This window comes from Cannabis sativa, chromosome 7 (assembly GCF_029168945.1).
Source record: "Cannabis sativa cultivar Pink pepper isolate KNU-18-1 chromosome 7, ASM2916894v1, whole genome shotgun sequence".
NCBI lineage: Eukaryota > Viridiplantae > Streptophyta > Magnoliopsida > Rosales > Cannabaceae > Cannabis > Cannabis sativa.
In genome coordinates, this window is record NC_083607.1 from 2,621,834 (window position 1) to 2,638,265 (window position 16,432).

The 16,432-nt window shown below is 31.5% G+C and overlaps 1 protein-coding gene across 1 annotated transcript; it reads right to left on the reverse strand.

Moving 5' to 3' along the window:
- Positions 1–14,625: 14,625 nt before the first annotated feature.
- LOC115698291 (transcription repressor OFP1) lies at positions 14,626–16,039 on the reverse strand. The gene has a single exon (XM_030625505.2). It carries the CDS (start codon positions 15,959–15,961, stop codon positions 14,879–14,881), a length of 1,083 nt encoding a protein of 360 aa, XP_030481365.2. The 5' UTR covers positions 15,962–16,039; the 3' UTR covers positions 14,626–14,878.
- Positions 16,040–16,432: the final 393 nt, after the last annotated feature.

Genomic DNA, 16,432 nt, shown 5'->3' on the forward strand with positions numbered 1-16,432 from the left:
CACATGAGGGTGATGTGATCAAATACAGTCCCAGTACATCCCCAATCTCTCAATCTTTTTTTCTTAACTTTTCTCTCTAGATCGTCACTTGGAATTGATAACTAAATGCTCTATATATAGGCATATACCGAGCTTCAAAAGACTGAAAACAATTAATTTATAGTTAACTAATAATTAATTGCTAACTAACAAGTGGCTAAAATTCTAACAATTATGCCTATTTTAGTCACTTGATAACATTGTAAAATTGAGCTAAATGGATAAGAAATAATAAACAAAGAATTGATCAATGATTGAGTGCCTCTGAACAAAGGCATGCATCTATCTTCCTTCCATCTTCCAAAATTTTATTACTATCTAGGTTTCAATTAATTTTATGTGACAGTCAGTAGTCCCGTGATCCGTAAGGGAAAATACCGGGTAAGCTGTGCAATTCCACATCGCCTGGGGAAGGTCAAGTGAGATGATTCTGAGACTGTGCAGGTATAGGACTGCATAGTTAAAGAGAGCTTAAATGGATTGATTGGTACTACCTATATCAACAAGGTGCATCTTGTTTTTCGGTAGCTCATCACGAAAGAACTCCACAGTTAAGCGTGCTTGACCTGGGGCAATTTCAGGATGGGTGACCTCCTGGGAAGTTTTCCCAGGAAGCGTGCGAGTTAGGACAAAGCACGCTGGAAACACTCGTGTTGGTCTGTAGGGCCAGTCATCGATCCAGGAAGTAGCCAGAGTGGCGTACTCGTGTATAAGAGCCATTATTCTGTGGGTGTAAGGACCTAATGGAGGCTTGAAGCGGGGACGTTACAAATGGTATTAGAGCCTTGACCCAGTCGGAAGTGTGGTCGACGAGGACGTCAGACCCCGTAAGGAGAGGTGATTGTGACAGTCAGTAGTCCTGTGATCCGTAAGGGGAAATACCGGGTAAGCTGTGCAATGCCACATCGCCTGGGGAAGGTCAAGTGAGATGATTCTGAGACTGTGCAGGTATGGGACTACATAGTTAATGAGAGCTTCAATGGATTGATTGGTACTACCTATATCAACAAGGTGCATCTTATCTTTCGGTAGCCCATCACGAAAGAACTCCACAGTTAAGCGTGCTTGACCTGGGGCAATTTCAGGATGGGTGACCTCCTGAGAAGTTTTCCCAGGAAGCGTGCGAGTAAGGACAAAGCACGCTGGAAACACTCGTGTTGGTCTGTAGGGCCAGTCATCGATCCAGGAAGCAGCTAGAGTGACGTACTCGTGTATAAGAGCCATTCATTCCGTGGGTGTAAGGGCCCAATGGAGGCTTGAAGCGGGGACGTTAGGGCCGACCCTGTGAGTGCTCCTAGGATTAGAAAGAAAGAAGATATATATTAAGAGCTCGTTTGGAACGTCGTATTAGGTCGTATTGTATTGTATTGTATTGTATTATATTAAATTTTATTTTATACAATATTTTTATGTAAAACTATATAAGTGGTATATATTAACTTTTATGGACACTTAAATATATAATATTTTAGTATAAATTAAAGTTTAACATAATATTATATAAAAATATGATATATAATCCAATTCAATATAATACAATACGGCCTAATACGACGTTTTCCAAACGAACCCTAATAATAAATTTATTTATATAAAAAATAATAAAAGATGTATTCTTTTAAGATTTTTTTTATATGAATCAAGAAATATTATATTCACTACAAAATTTTTTACTTTTAGTCACAACAAAATTTGTGATTAAAAGTGAAAAAATTGTGACTAAATATAATTATGATTCCTATGTTGTGGCTAAAAAGTCCGTGGCTAAAAGTATTAGTCACAAAAATTACAGTTTGTTGTGACTAAATGTATTTTTAAGTTGTGACTAAAACTAAATACAACTTGTAACTAAATACTATGTTTTAGTCACAAGTAATATTTTGTTGTGACTAAATGTGACACAAGTAATATTTTGTTGTGACTAAAAATCACATTTAGTCACAAAAAAATTACATTGTGACTAAAAAGTTGTCACTAAAAGTAACAGTTTTTTGTAGTGATTGCCTCATACTTATATTGTATTAACTTTTTTTGGCATTTTAATTAGTGTATTTTATTTCTAATCTCTATTTTAATAGAGTGCCGATCTTAACTTTGATCTTAATTCCAAAAGCTTAGGAGAGTCCAATAACTTTGTTACTATTTAGGGTCCAATTAATTTTGAGAAAATTACATTGTATATCCACTTTATTTTATTTGTTTTAATTTTTACCATCAAATTCATATTCTTTAAAAAAATACTCACTTTTATAGATGATGTTCCTATTATACCCCTTAGGTTTATATAAATTATGTGCTAGAGATAAGTGGAGGGTGAGGATATATTGGATAACTCATTCATAAAAGTGGGTATATTTTAATAAAATATTATATAAGGATATTTTTTGTTATTAGATACAAAAAGGAGATATTTTTCAATTTCTTCCGTTAATTTTAGGGCCAACCCTAGAAGTACTCCTAGAATCAATGAGAAAGAAGATATATAATAGTAAAAATTTCATTATATAAAAATAATAATAAAAGATGAATTGTGATACGAAACATGTTTTAAGTTTTTTTTTTTTGATTAATATAACTTGAAAATTATGCAATATTACATAATACCATTAATTATTTGTAAATATGTATATGGGATATGATTTTGTCCCGTAATGTACTTTCACGGAATGTATTCCGTGGTACATTAGATGGATCTCAGAGTACATTAAATGAGTGTTAGGGTACGTTTCTACTTTTTAACCCTAATTACTCCTAGATTAATCTCAACCGTCAGATCAAATAACTCCATTATCTGACGGTTACCGTACATTACGGATTACAATCCGTGAAAGTACAATAACGGGACAAAATCATATCCCTATATATATATATATATTATTAGAAATTAAAAAGAAAAAGAGAATAATATTTATACTATTGGCACACGTGCAAATAGACTTAGGATATAGTAAAAGTCAATGATTAGAAATCCATAATAGTAAAAAAATAAAAACCCTAACCCTAACCCTAACCCTAGCTAATCTAATAACAATCCGATGAATAAGAAGAGAGAGACAATAATGACAATAATGGCAATGTCACCATGATCAGAAGAACCCCAGAATCTATGGTTTCATGTTTGTTGTCGGTCACTAAACCCTAATCTCCTTCTCTGTCGTTTCTTTCACTCATTTTATTTATATATATTTATATAAATATATATATATATATATTATTTGGCAATTAAGCAACGACCAAACTCTATACTTTCTTACATTTATTCAATCATTATTCAATCAATATGTACATTTGTTGTTCTATATATATAATACCCCACAATACGGCTCCATGCAATGTGTTGTCTATTTTTTTCAAAGACAAAAAAGCAAAGGAAAAATAAATAAATCGTGGGATATAAAAGATAATAACACGTACGTATAGACTTGCTTAATTTAGGGAGTGTTTGGCATAATTAATATATATATATGAAAAATATAATATTAATTGAAAATGAAAAAAAAAAAAAAGTTTTGGAATATAGGTTTGAAGCGCCGTACGTCGGTTGCTTTTGTATATTTATTCATTTATTTGAAGTTTAGGTCTTAAGTTATGTGATCTTTTGTCATTTTCATTTTATTAATTAATTAGTAATTAATAAAATATTATATCAATTAATTAATATGGAATTATATATTATTTTGAATTATGTTTGTGTGTCTTTCAAAAGATTCTTCTTTATGAAACTCATGTCTATCTACCTACCAAAACATAAATAAATTAATAAGAAACAAAGGCAAAAGGTGAAAATATGAGAGCATTGTGTGTTTTTTTTCTTTTTCTTACCCTTTTTACTGACTAATTTAGTAATTAGGTTAATTATTACCTAACTCATATATATTATATTGTTCTACTCATCAATTCATTGTTATATTAATATTATTTAGCAATCCATATTTAATAATAAATCTTTTTTTACATAAGATGTAGTTGTGAGAAGTAAACTTAAAAAATATTGAGAGAAATACTAATAAGTATTTTAAAGTGTCAAACACCATATTTTAATTTAACAAAGAGTAATTTATTATATAAATATCTAAATTTAATTTTTTATTGTATATAAATTAAATATATATAATTAATTTTTTACGGTAATAATACTTAAGTCATATTTCTGGAACTTCCATAAGTACTTTGCCGTTAAGTGTGTCCAAGTGTCATTTTCGTAATGGTATAGTTAAATAAATTTTTAAGTAAAAAATAAAAATTTAATGATCTTATAAATTAATTAGGACCATTAATTGGATATTTAACTGTAAGTACTTACAAAAATTTTAAAAATATAACTTAAGTATATAATTATCGGTACCAAAAATTAAATTTATGTATTTAATTACTAGAAGTTAAATTTGAGTGTATATATAACATTAATGGGGGTTAGGCAACTAATAATTTGCTCTTTAAAATTACACATATATAGCTAGATCAAAGATTTGTATGTAGAAATAGAAAACGTGGCTGAAATAGTTTTGTATAGAATATATATAGGTACACATTAAACTCAGCAAAATAAATTATATATATTCACAAACAAATATCTTGTAATTAATAATTAGTATCAATTCTCATGAATTGACCAAAATAACAAAAGGTAGGGTCCAAATTATGCAGCTTTGTTTATTAGACATAAATACATGCATGCACTGACTCATTTTGTTTTTATATATTAAATGGGCTCTTTCTAAGAACAATACAATTTTTTTGTTAAAAATAAAAACTATTCAATATATATTACATGTCTAATTTGTGAATACGATTTATCTATCTATATATTGCATTTTAATTTTATTGTTATAATCATATATATGTAAGAAATTAAGAGAATATTGTTGTAATTATTAATGGATGAGTTATTAGTATTAGGACTGTCTCAAGTTTTTATGACAAAATTTTAGAAAATGAAACGATTCAAAGAAGTTCTTAAACAAGTTTTTTAACAACAAATGGTTTTTAATTACTAGGAAAAAAATGATTGAATATTTTACTATCAAACTATTGTTGGCCTTATGCATTGGTCTTTCGGGTTGAGGGTTTTCGGATAATAGACCCATGCCGCCCCCACCAGTGACGAAGCCAGAAATTTAACTGAGTGAGGGCTTAAATAAATATTAAGTCAAAGCTCATAAAAGTAACTGATAAATGTATCCTTTTAAATTTTCATCTTCAACAAAATAAAATAAAACATTGTCAATAATATTATTTTATTTTTTAATAAAGTGTTATTTTTTTATTATTTGTATTGGACTACTTTTAAAATAGGCTTGATTAGAATGAAAGTAGGTTTATGAATTATAATTAAGATATTGAGTGAGGGCTTTTGTGGATTGGACTTTAATAAATTGAGTGAATTGAATTAATATATGTATATATCTACATGTGAAAAATTTGATGTATATATTTGAGTGAGGGCTTAAGCCTACACATAGGCATAAGTCCCTCCGTCCCTGGCCCCCACGCTAAAAACGACCTTGTTATGGTTGATGTATGTACGTTTTATGAGTATGAAACACTATAAAAAATTTTATTTTTAGTCACATTAAAATTTGTGACTGAAAATAAAAAAAATTATAACTAATTATAAATTATGATTCTTATACTGTGACTAAAAAGTCCGTGATTAAAAATATTAGTCACAAAAATTATAATTAATTGTGATTAAATATATTTTAAATTACAATAATACTTATTGTGACTAAAATCATCATTCTTATTATAATTTTTTGTTGATACATTTTGATGTACCACTCAGTTATATCATCATCTAACTTAAATGTGACTAATTTTTTAATTTCTTTTCTTATTTAATTCGTACAGTTTTGAATTTTTATTTAATTCTTATTTTCATTAATGAATGAACATCTAATTTTGTAAATCACTATATATATTCAAATAATGTTTTAAATCACTCCAATTGAATATATTCAAATATATTTAATAATTTATCACCAAGTTATTCTTTATACGTATATATATCAATATAAATAATAAATAAAAAAGCTATTAATATTGGGTACGTGCACCAAAAATATTTATATGATGCATTTTGTTGTTTTGCTAGGGTTGGTACGTACTCATAATAATAGGGTTGTCCATGCCAATATATATGTATTTATATATATATATGATTTATTTTAGTGGGTAGAATTTGAGTAGCCAACAATCTTCCAAACCTACCATCAATAGGTCTCTCGAACATGTCATATATATTAAAGTACGTCGTTGTTCAATTATTATTTTATCAATAGTATGATTTTGTTGACCCAAAATTAAATAAAAAAAATATATATATTTATAATTTTTTTTCTTCTCAATCGATTTTGTAAGGACAGTATTGTGTAGCTAGTACTTTCGAAAGATAAGAGTTATATGTAAGTACTCGATGAACAAACACAAGTGGTGGACCTTACCTTTTGCTATCTAGTTAGCTAAATAAATAAATGTATATATATCTATAATACTTACAAATTTTTGTAAATTAAAAAAATTTATCTAATTATAAATTATTATTTTTATATTGTAATTGAAAGATTTGTAGCTAAAAATTTAGTCACAAAAATCATAATTTATTGTGACTAAATACATGTGCACGTTGTAAAATTTTTTAGTTTTAGTCACAAATTAAAAAAATTTATGACTAATTATAAATTATCATTCTTATTATATTGATTAAAATATTTGTAGTTAAATGTATTAGTCACAAAAATTATAATTTGTTGTGATTAAATATATTTTTAATAAATTAATTACTTATATTTAAATACTATATTTTAGTCACAAGTAACAAAAAAATTTATTTCATAACTTTTTGTCACATTTATATATACCAGCAATAATAAATTTATTGGTGTCTAAAATTAGTGGGTATTGTTGGGTTATAGTTTTCAATACAACAAACTTGATAAAATTTTCCCTTTACACTAAAGTTGGTATAAAAATCTAATATCCCTAATTTTCAAGTACTATATTTATACGTGCATTCTTGAAAAAGGCTTGAACGATCTGACAATTACAATTGACCAATAATTCTGTTGTAATTAAATCTCTTCTCATGCATTAATTATATAATAAATTAGTTATATGGCTTTTCAATTATTATGTTTGGTTATATAATTAGAAGGAAGAATTAATTATCATAGGTCCCACTATTTTTTATTCTTACACTCTCACTTTTCTTGTCTTGCTATTAAATATATACATATATTTTTCTTCTACTTTGTTACATAAATGTTTATTTAATTAAGGTTGTCACCGTAAAATTATGGTGAAAATAAACCTTATTAATTAAGCTCAAAACCATATTGGTTTAGTGTAGTCCAAAATCACTTAAGCTAGCTTTTGTGTTTATATTTGTTCATCTTTGTTTTGATGATAGTTTGTGTTATACCCGTATTTTGAGCAAATAAATAAATTTATTTACGCTACACGTATATAAATGAAAGGTATTAAATAATCTCCTTGCAATAAGAAGACATACAAAGGCCTTCTCAATAACCGTTAAGCACGTCAAAGTTATCAACAAGACGTATATGACATTAATAACAAGATCTTCTCCCAAGTCTATACGGGGCTTGCCAATAGCAAGCTCACCCATTTTTGGTCCCGTCTCTCCAGCATAGTATCGATGACGCAATTCGGTTGTTGTTCCTGAGAGTTGTTAACGCTGATTTTTGTTAATTATATTTGAGCCTAAATAGTGATAGAATCGCACATAAAATAAAAGTAGTAAAAGAAATGTATGAACACAAAGGTTTTTGCGTGATTTTACAGTTAAAATTCTGCATAGTCCACAAATCACTCTATTAGATTTCTGATACAGCTCTCAGGCCTTTTTTCTAATAATTTTATCGTCCATTTTTCAGTGTAACTTGCCTCTATTTATAATTTCATAGTAAGACAGTTAATTACATAGTTGCACTGATATCTTACAACAATTATCCCCTGAAATCGTGGGGTTTGATTACATAGCACGTAAAATAAATGCGGTTAATACTTGAAAATCACACAGCTGTGATAGGTTCGCTTTTACCGGGTCAATGTAAACATGTATTAAATATGTTGTAAACCTTAACATTCTGGGATGTCTCGCAGGGAACACGGTAACAATAGCCTTAGTAGCGAGCTGAAACTTTTTCCATGTCTTTCTAAAGTTGATGATATAAGCCTCGTCGTTCCTGCGCTTGAAGACATAATGCTCCATCTGAAAATCGCAGTTTTGGGCGACAAGGTGGACCTCACCAGTCAACATCATTTGTATGTCAGGTTCTATCTAAGAGACCTGACTCGACGGAGCTGTGAACCCCATTGAAAGGTGTCTGGAGCTGATTAATAAAGGTACGACGGGCGCGTCTTCCTATAGCAAGATGGGTGCCTCGCTATTAGTTGTTTGGCTTTATCTGATTGTCATACTTAGTCTGTATAAGGTGTATTATACACTAAGCGTCTTACCAGTCACCATGTATCGTCTCCTAATGCGTAGCGAGGTTGATGTCTCGCCTTATGTACATCTGAAGTCGTATGATTTCTCGTTAACGTACGAGGCAACAATTGGTGTATCTTTATCTTGCATAAGACTTTTAAGTCTTCAAGTTGTAAATATACTCTACCAATTCCGCATAAATGAGTTATTTCATTTTCAAATATAATTACCGTTACATTCATTGATTCGTATTCCTCCTATTTTGACACGTGTCCTCCTTTGAAATGATAGCTGAATTTCGGGTATAACAGCGGATAATGCCCAAGGGTCCTTCCTCCAGTGGGAGGCGTCAGCAGAGGGTCCTCCCTTGGAGGCAATGGCCAATTTTTAAGATCCACCAGGATGTTTGTGTCACTTTGGCCAACTGTAGTGGCCAGATTCGAGGTGCCTATTGAGATGGCAGGATCGACCACATTTGTAGTGTTCATAGAATTCCAGTCGTGGGTGGAACACAGATCTCATCTGCAATCAGAGGGTCTTGAGAAAGACCCAATGATGCAGATGGTGCGACTAGAGTTCTTCTCGTGTTAATCATGACATTTTATCATATATGATATCAACTCGCTCTCCATGAAAGTACCAAACTCTTGACCTTAGATTTAGCCAACTAACAGTGGGGTCGTATTAACACTAATGCTTGACAGGTGTTACACAATAAGAACTAAAAAGTAAAAGAACACAAGAAATTTATAGTGGTTCGTCCCCATTCGTTAGCAGGTAATGACCTACTCCCCTTTTAGTTGTATTGATACTGAGAGATAACACTATTCAGATCACTATAGGTGGGATCTGAGATAGCTCTCTTAAGGTTACAAAGTGGGAATCAAGATAAATCTCAAGTTTAAAGAGAGGGCAATGGACATGTGTGTGTGTGTGTGTGTGTGTGAGAGAGAGAGAGAGAGAGAGAGAGAGAGAGAGAGAGAGAGAGAGAGAGAGAGAGAGAGAGAGAGAGAGTTCAGACTTAACACTTAATGACTTAGGGTTTTTTAGCTTAGCGTTTTAGATTTTTGTTAAGGCTTTTTATATATGAGGACTTAAACCCTTATTATCAGATAAAATAAGCAGATTAAATTAGTAAAATACAAATGACTAAAATGTCCCTTAAAAATAGATATTTTCCATCTACTTTCGTGGATTGTTAAGACCTAATTCACAGTCTAGCTTGTTGTCCACGTGTAATGTTGTGCACTGAAGTCCTACCAGACCAAGTTCTGGCCGGCCATGCACCTACAGGATGCAGGCTGGCCGGCCTAGTACTGTCCAGAAGTTGGCCAGCCAGTCCCGTTGGGGTGGCTAGTTTATCACTCATCATCCCGTTTGAGTGCTAGGACTCCCTATTTATTGAAGTGCGTAGATGACTTGGCCTTCTTGTTGGTGAGTTGTACTGCCACGTGGCGCTGAGATTGGCTACGTAGACATGCCACGTCAAGTGGGCAAAATTCAGGATAACACCAATTTTACCCTTGTCTTGGTGCTTAAATAGTTAAATGACTCAGGGGTAAAATAGTCTAACACCATAACCCCGCCTAACCTTAATATTACAAGCTCAAACATATAATTGTCCCCTTAAATAAAAAGGTTCTATGTTTACCTATGTGACTTTAGTGGCCATCAAATGCATTTTCTATCACCACCGAGCTAAAATCATAAAAATTGCATATTTCATATTTAGCATAAATAATACTCTTAGAGTTTAATAAAATCTCTAGAATTGAGAAATTATAAATTTAATGCCCATTTTTTAAAAATAGGACCCACAACATAAATATATTCACATATAATCATCAAATAACAATAACTAATGCTAATTGCCTGTAATGTCCCCGCTTCAAGCCTCCATTGGGTCCTTACACCCACGGAATGAATGGCGCTTATACACGAATACGCCACTCTGACTCCTTCCTGGATTGATGACTGACCCTACAAATCAACACGAGTGCTTCCAGCGAGCTTTGTCCTCACTCGCACACTTCCTGAGAAAACTTTCCAGGAGGTCACACATCCTGAAATTTCCCCAGGTCAAGCACGCTTAACTGTGGAGTTCTTTCGTGATGGGCTACCGAAAAACAAGATGCACCTTGTTGATATAGGTAGTACCAATCAATCCATTTAAGCTCTCTTCAACTATGTAGTCGCATACCTACACAGCCTCAGAATCATCCCACTTGACCTTCCCCAGGCGGTGTGGGATTGCACAGCTTACCCGGTGTTTCCCCTTACGGATCCCGGGACTACTGACTGTCACAATCACCCCCCTTACGGGGTTCGACGTCCTCGTCGACCACACTTCCGACTAGGTCAAGGCTCTGATACTATTTGTAACGTCGCCGCTTCAAGCCTCCATTGGGCCCTTACACCCACGGAATAATGGCTCTTATACACGAGTACACCACTCTGGCTGCTTCTTGGATTGATGACTGGCCCTACAGACCAACACGAGTGTTTCCAGCGTGCTTTGTCCTCACTCGCACGCTTCCTAGAAAAACTTCCCAGGAGGTCACCCATCCTGAAATTGCCCCAAGTCAAGCACGCTTAACTGTGGAGTTCTTTCGAGATGGGCTACCGAAAAATAAGATGCAACTTGTTGATATAGGTAGTACCAATCAATCCATTTAAGCTCTCTTCAACTATGTAGTCGCATACCTCCACAGTCTCAGAATCATCCCACTAGACCTTCCCCAGGCGGTGTGGGATTGCACAGCTTACCCGGTGTTTCCCCTTACGGATCCCGGGACTACTGACTGTCACAATCACCCCCCTTACGGGGTCTGACGTCCTCGTCGACCACACTTCCGACTGGGTCAAGGCTCTGATACTATTTGTAACGTCGCCGCTTCAAGCCTCCATTGGGCCCTTACACCCACGGAATAATGGCTCTTATACACGAGTACACCACTCTGGCTGCTTTTTGGATTGATGACTGGCCCTACAGACCAACACGAGTGTTTCCAGCGTGCTTTGTCCTCACTCGTACGCTTCCTAGAAAAACTTCCCAGGAGGTCACCCATCCTGAAATTGCCCCAAGTCAAGCACGCTTAACTGTGGAGTTCTTTCGAGATGGGCTACCGAAAAACAAGATGCACCTTGTTGATATAGGTAGTACCAATCAATCCATTTAAGCTCTCTTCAACTATGTAGTCGCATACCTACACAGTCTCAGAATCATCCCACTTGACCTTCCCCAGGCGATGTGGGATTGCACAGCTTACCCGGTGTTTCTCCTTACGGATCCCAGGACTACTGACTGTCACATTGCCCTACTAATCCATCACTGAATCATGTGGTCACACTATCTATATGCTTCATGGTAGGTTCTTTCAAAAAAAGCTTCATTAATTGGACACTATGAATATATCAAGTTCCCAATTTACTTGTGTAGTCTCATGCCTACATAGTATACATAAGTATGCCATTTTGGCTTGCACGCTTTTTGGAAGAGAAGTTACCTATCTTAAGATTGCTAAAGGTTAAGTACACTTAAGTTTTGAGTTCGTTAGTGATGTGCTACCAAAAAAAATACATCTTATTAGTATAAGTAGTACCCATTAATTAATTTAAGTCGCCATTAACTATGTAGTCCTTATACGTATATAGTCTTAAAATCTCATACTTAACCTTCTCCGAGTAATATAAATTCACAAAGCTTAATAAATTCTTCCTTTCTGAATTACCGCGAACTCTGAGTGTCAGTATAAAAAACATAAGAGCTTCCCACATATATTCCCAAGTCAATCTAAAATAGTGACATATATTATATGAAAAAGGATTAATTAATTACTAATTTGAAGCGCAAAATTAGGAAATTATAATAATAATATCTCATACATACATACTTATATTTAAAATAATGTTATGACTTTCCTTTATGTAATAGGCATGCCAAGCTTGTCAACACTCCTTGTCCCACAAAGAGACTACACTAACATTTATTTAATTGGTAGATTTTATATATACATAATAATTCTCTAAGCTAAAGACAAATAATAATCACTTTAATTACTCTTTCTTTAATAGTTAGTTTATTTTTAATTTCGGGAATATAATAATACTAAAAAAAAATCATTGGATTGCATATATAATACATGATTATATCATAAACTTGTGTGTAGAAAAATACAAAAATTAAAAAGTAATAAGTTCACATGAACTTCTTTAATAATTTCTTACATATCAGAAATTAAATTAATTACATATAAAAGTTTCACTAAATTTTGCATGCTTTTTTGAAACACTCAAAAACAACTTTTACTTTTGTAAAAAATCAACCTTCTTCAGCTTTAGACAATAAAACAGCTGCAAAATTTGAAAGCCTTCATTCATTTTTCCTCTAGGGTTTACCAAAGCTTTTCTTGGTACATTTTTTAATTTTAAAAAGAGTGTAACAACATAATAATATATATATATATGTATATATAATATTATTTGCAGCAAAACCTATTTTGATTTTTTATACTTAATTTTTTTTTAGCAAAATTCTTTTTATATTTATTTAATTTTTTTACAAATTTAAGACACCAACTGAATATTACCGTTAAATATTAACTGAATTATTACTATATTAGCTTTGAAGTTCTACTTTCACATATACACTGGTCATCTAATTAGTATTTAATGGTAATAAATAAATAATTAAATGTATAAAAATTAAAATACATGCATAAAGTTTTCTCATTTATTTTTTATTTTTACATAATTCTCCAAAGGCTGCTGCTAAATTAATGGTCATAGGAGGCATGTGGAATCCAAAAATCTGAATATCAGTACTCAGAGAAAGAGACAGTACTACCTTCTTTATTTAAATTTTCTCATTAATCAAATTTTTTATAAATCAAGAAAAAATAAACTTAGAAACTCAACATAATGTTCTTAAAGTGCATCTTCTTTTTTTTTTTTTTAACTACTTGGGGCTAGCTCAAGTGGCCATAGGTGGGTGTGTGAGTGTTGGAGGTCCTGGGTTCGAGTCCTAGTAAAACATGATGTAATATATAAACGCTTGAATCAAAAAAAAAAAAATAAAGTGCATCTTCTTTTGAACATGAAAAAAAAAAATGGAAAAAAAAAGTACTTATTGGTGGAAGCTGTCAGTCATTTTTGTATGAATTAAGGTCCCAAAAAGTTTACCTAATTTTAATCATTTTTAAAGTAATTTATAGTATAAATATTTAAGTTTAACTTTTAATAGTAAATAAATATATATTTAATTTTTATCGGTAATAATACTTAAGTTATAATTTTGGACCTCATGTAATTATCGGGTTGTAAAGTGTCAAATAAATTATCATATGACAATCCCTAATTAATTATTATAGTTTTATTTTTTAGTTAAAAATTAATTTAAATATACTAATAAAAAAAAGACATACGAATAATGAGTTAATACTTCACAATCATGTACTTACAAAATTTTAAAAATATAACTTAATTATTATTACCGTCAAAATTAAATTAAACATATATCTACAACAAAAAATTAAACTTAAATATTTACATCCCAAATTACTCTAATTTTTATCAAACATTATGCCCAAAATTGATTTGTATTTTTGGAGGGGCCCATATAAAGTACAGAAATTCACAATTGACCCACATTTATTTTTGTTCTTATTTTTAGTTTTTTACTAGAGAAGAAGACACTAGCAAAAACCACAAAGGAAAGCCACACACTACTCTATTTTTTTTTATATAAACAAAAAGATATATAGATTATTAGCTACCTTGACTTATATGTATCTATATGTTATAATAATATATACATATATAGGTAAAATTAAAAAGATAGTGTGAAAAACAAATTAAAGACACCTAATAAGATATGCAAATCAACCTTACTTTACATTATTACATAATTAAATAAAATAATTTATATATATGAATTTGTACTATTATCTATTTTGTCTAAATGTGTCATTTACAATTTTCATAAAGATTTGAGTTTGACACTCATACATATATATACAAATATTATTTATATATATATAATAAATAAATTTCAGTAAAATTTTAACACCTTGTTGTGTTTTTTCTGAAGGTTTTAACTTTATCTGTCATAATAATTAAATTGCTATAGTTGAAACTGCCCAATTAAATCAATAACCTCTTTGCATGTCATTTATATATATTATGATACATACATATACATATATATGAATTATATATATATGTCATTGATCATCAACTTGCTCCAAATTTAAGATCAATACAAAAATATCATGTAATTAAACTAAACTAAACAGCAAGATAATCTACATTAATAATAATTATAAGAAGAAGAAGAAGAAGATGATGATATACAATATTTAAAGATAATATATATGTATTTATATATATTTATTTGAAAGAAGAAGAAAGATCAGTGAGTTCAAACCAGATTTGCTTGAATACCTTGATAATAACATCATGATATTCATCTGAATTCAGAGACAAATAACATGCAAGAAGATCTTCCAAATCTTTAGAAGCTCTAATATTATTCTCCACAATCATTTCCACCATTGATTCTCTAAAATCCTTTTGAGGATCAAACGATGACTTAACAATGGCAAAACTCTCAGAAAGGCTTCTTTTCTTCTTCATCATCATCTTCATTCTCTCTTCATTCGACACGCTTTTCCGGCCACCGCCGCCGCCGCCTGAAATCCTTTTCCCGACGATTCTTGGGGAATGAATTCGAAGCTTAACTCCTGGAGAATAAGAAGAATTACTATTCCTGTGTTGTTTCTTCTTGGATTTGGTTATAATGGGAGGGAGTTCTAGTTCAGGAAATGAATCAAACACTTGGTGTTCATCATCATTATTATTATTATTATGACCCAAATAACAAAGAGAAGCTTTATCTACATCTATAACGACATCGTTTTCATCAAAAGTAGTGAGAATCCGGTCACATCTGAATTCAGGGTCATCTACAATCTGTTTGGGTTTGGCGAAAACGGATTCGATTTTGGCTTTACAACTCAAACCAGAGGAAGAAACTGAGGAATTGGTGAAGTTATTAGGAGATGGTGATGGTGATGATGATGATTTTGTTGTTGTGGGTTTTCTTCTCCTGTTAATTCTGTGTTTGGATGTTTTTCTTGGTGAGGAAGAGTATGATGATTTCTCCTCTTCTTCATTGTTGAGATCTCTTGTAAAATAGTAAGATTTTCTTGAAGGGCAATATTGGTATTGTTGTTGTTGTTGGTTGGGTTTGTTCTTCTTCTTCTTGTTGTTGTGTTTTTGGTTAATGGAAAACGACAACTTATTTGTTGTCGTTGAAGAAGAAGAAGAAGAAGAAGAAGAAGGTGGTGATGGTGATGGTGGTGGTGGTTTCTTCTTTTGGTTTTGGTTTCTGGGTTTGTTGTTTATGTCTTTGAGTTTGTAAAACCAAGCATTAGGTATCATATCTGATAGCCTAAACTTGTAATTCCCCATTATTACTTGAAAAAAACTCAAGAGTGAAAGAGAGTAATATAGAATATCATATCATGTCTATCACTTTTTTTGGGTTTAGGCTTTAGTGGTGAGATAAATAGATGAGGGTAAGGGGTGAAAGAAAAAGAAAGACTTTTTGGGGTGTGATGGTGTGTGGGACCCACAAAAGAGAAAAAAAGTTTAGGTAATAAAGGAAAGAAAGAGGTTAATTAAGTTGGGTAATCATCAACTTAATTAATCAACCTAACCACAACAATTAACTTTTTAGAAGAAAAGGGTTAATATTGTTTAGCAAAAATATGGTAATGCTATTAGGAATTTAGGAATGGGAAACTTCCTTCTTCCCCTTTAATGTATATGAAAGCTTTGGCTTTTCATAAGCTTATTAATTGATTTTGGTTGCTTAATTATTGAAACATTTTCATAGGAGCACTAGGTACTACTTTGTATATGGTTGCTTATGATGATTTT

Excerpts from the sequence above, each read along its gene's own strand:
- LOC115698291 (XM_030625505.2), bottom strand. The coding sequence starts at position 15,961 with ATGGGGAATTACAAGTTTAGGCTATCAGATATGATACCTAATGCTTGG.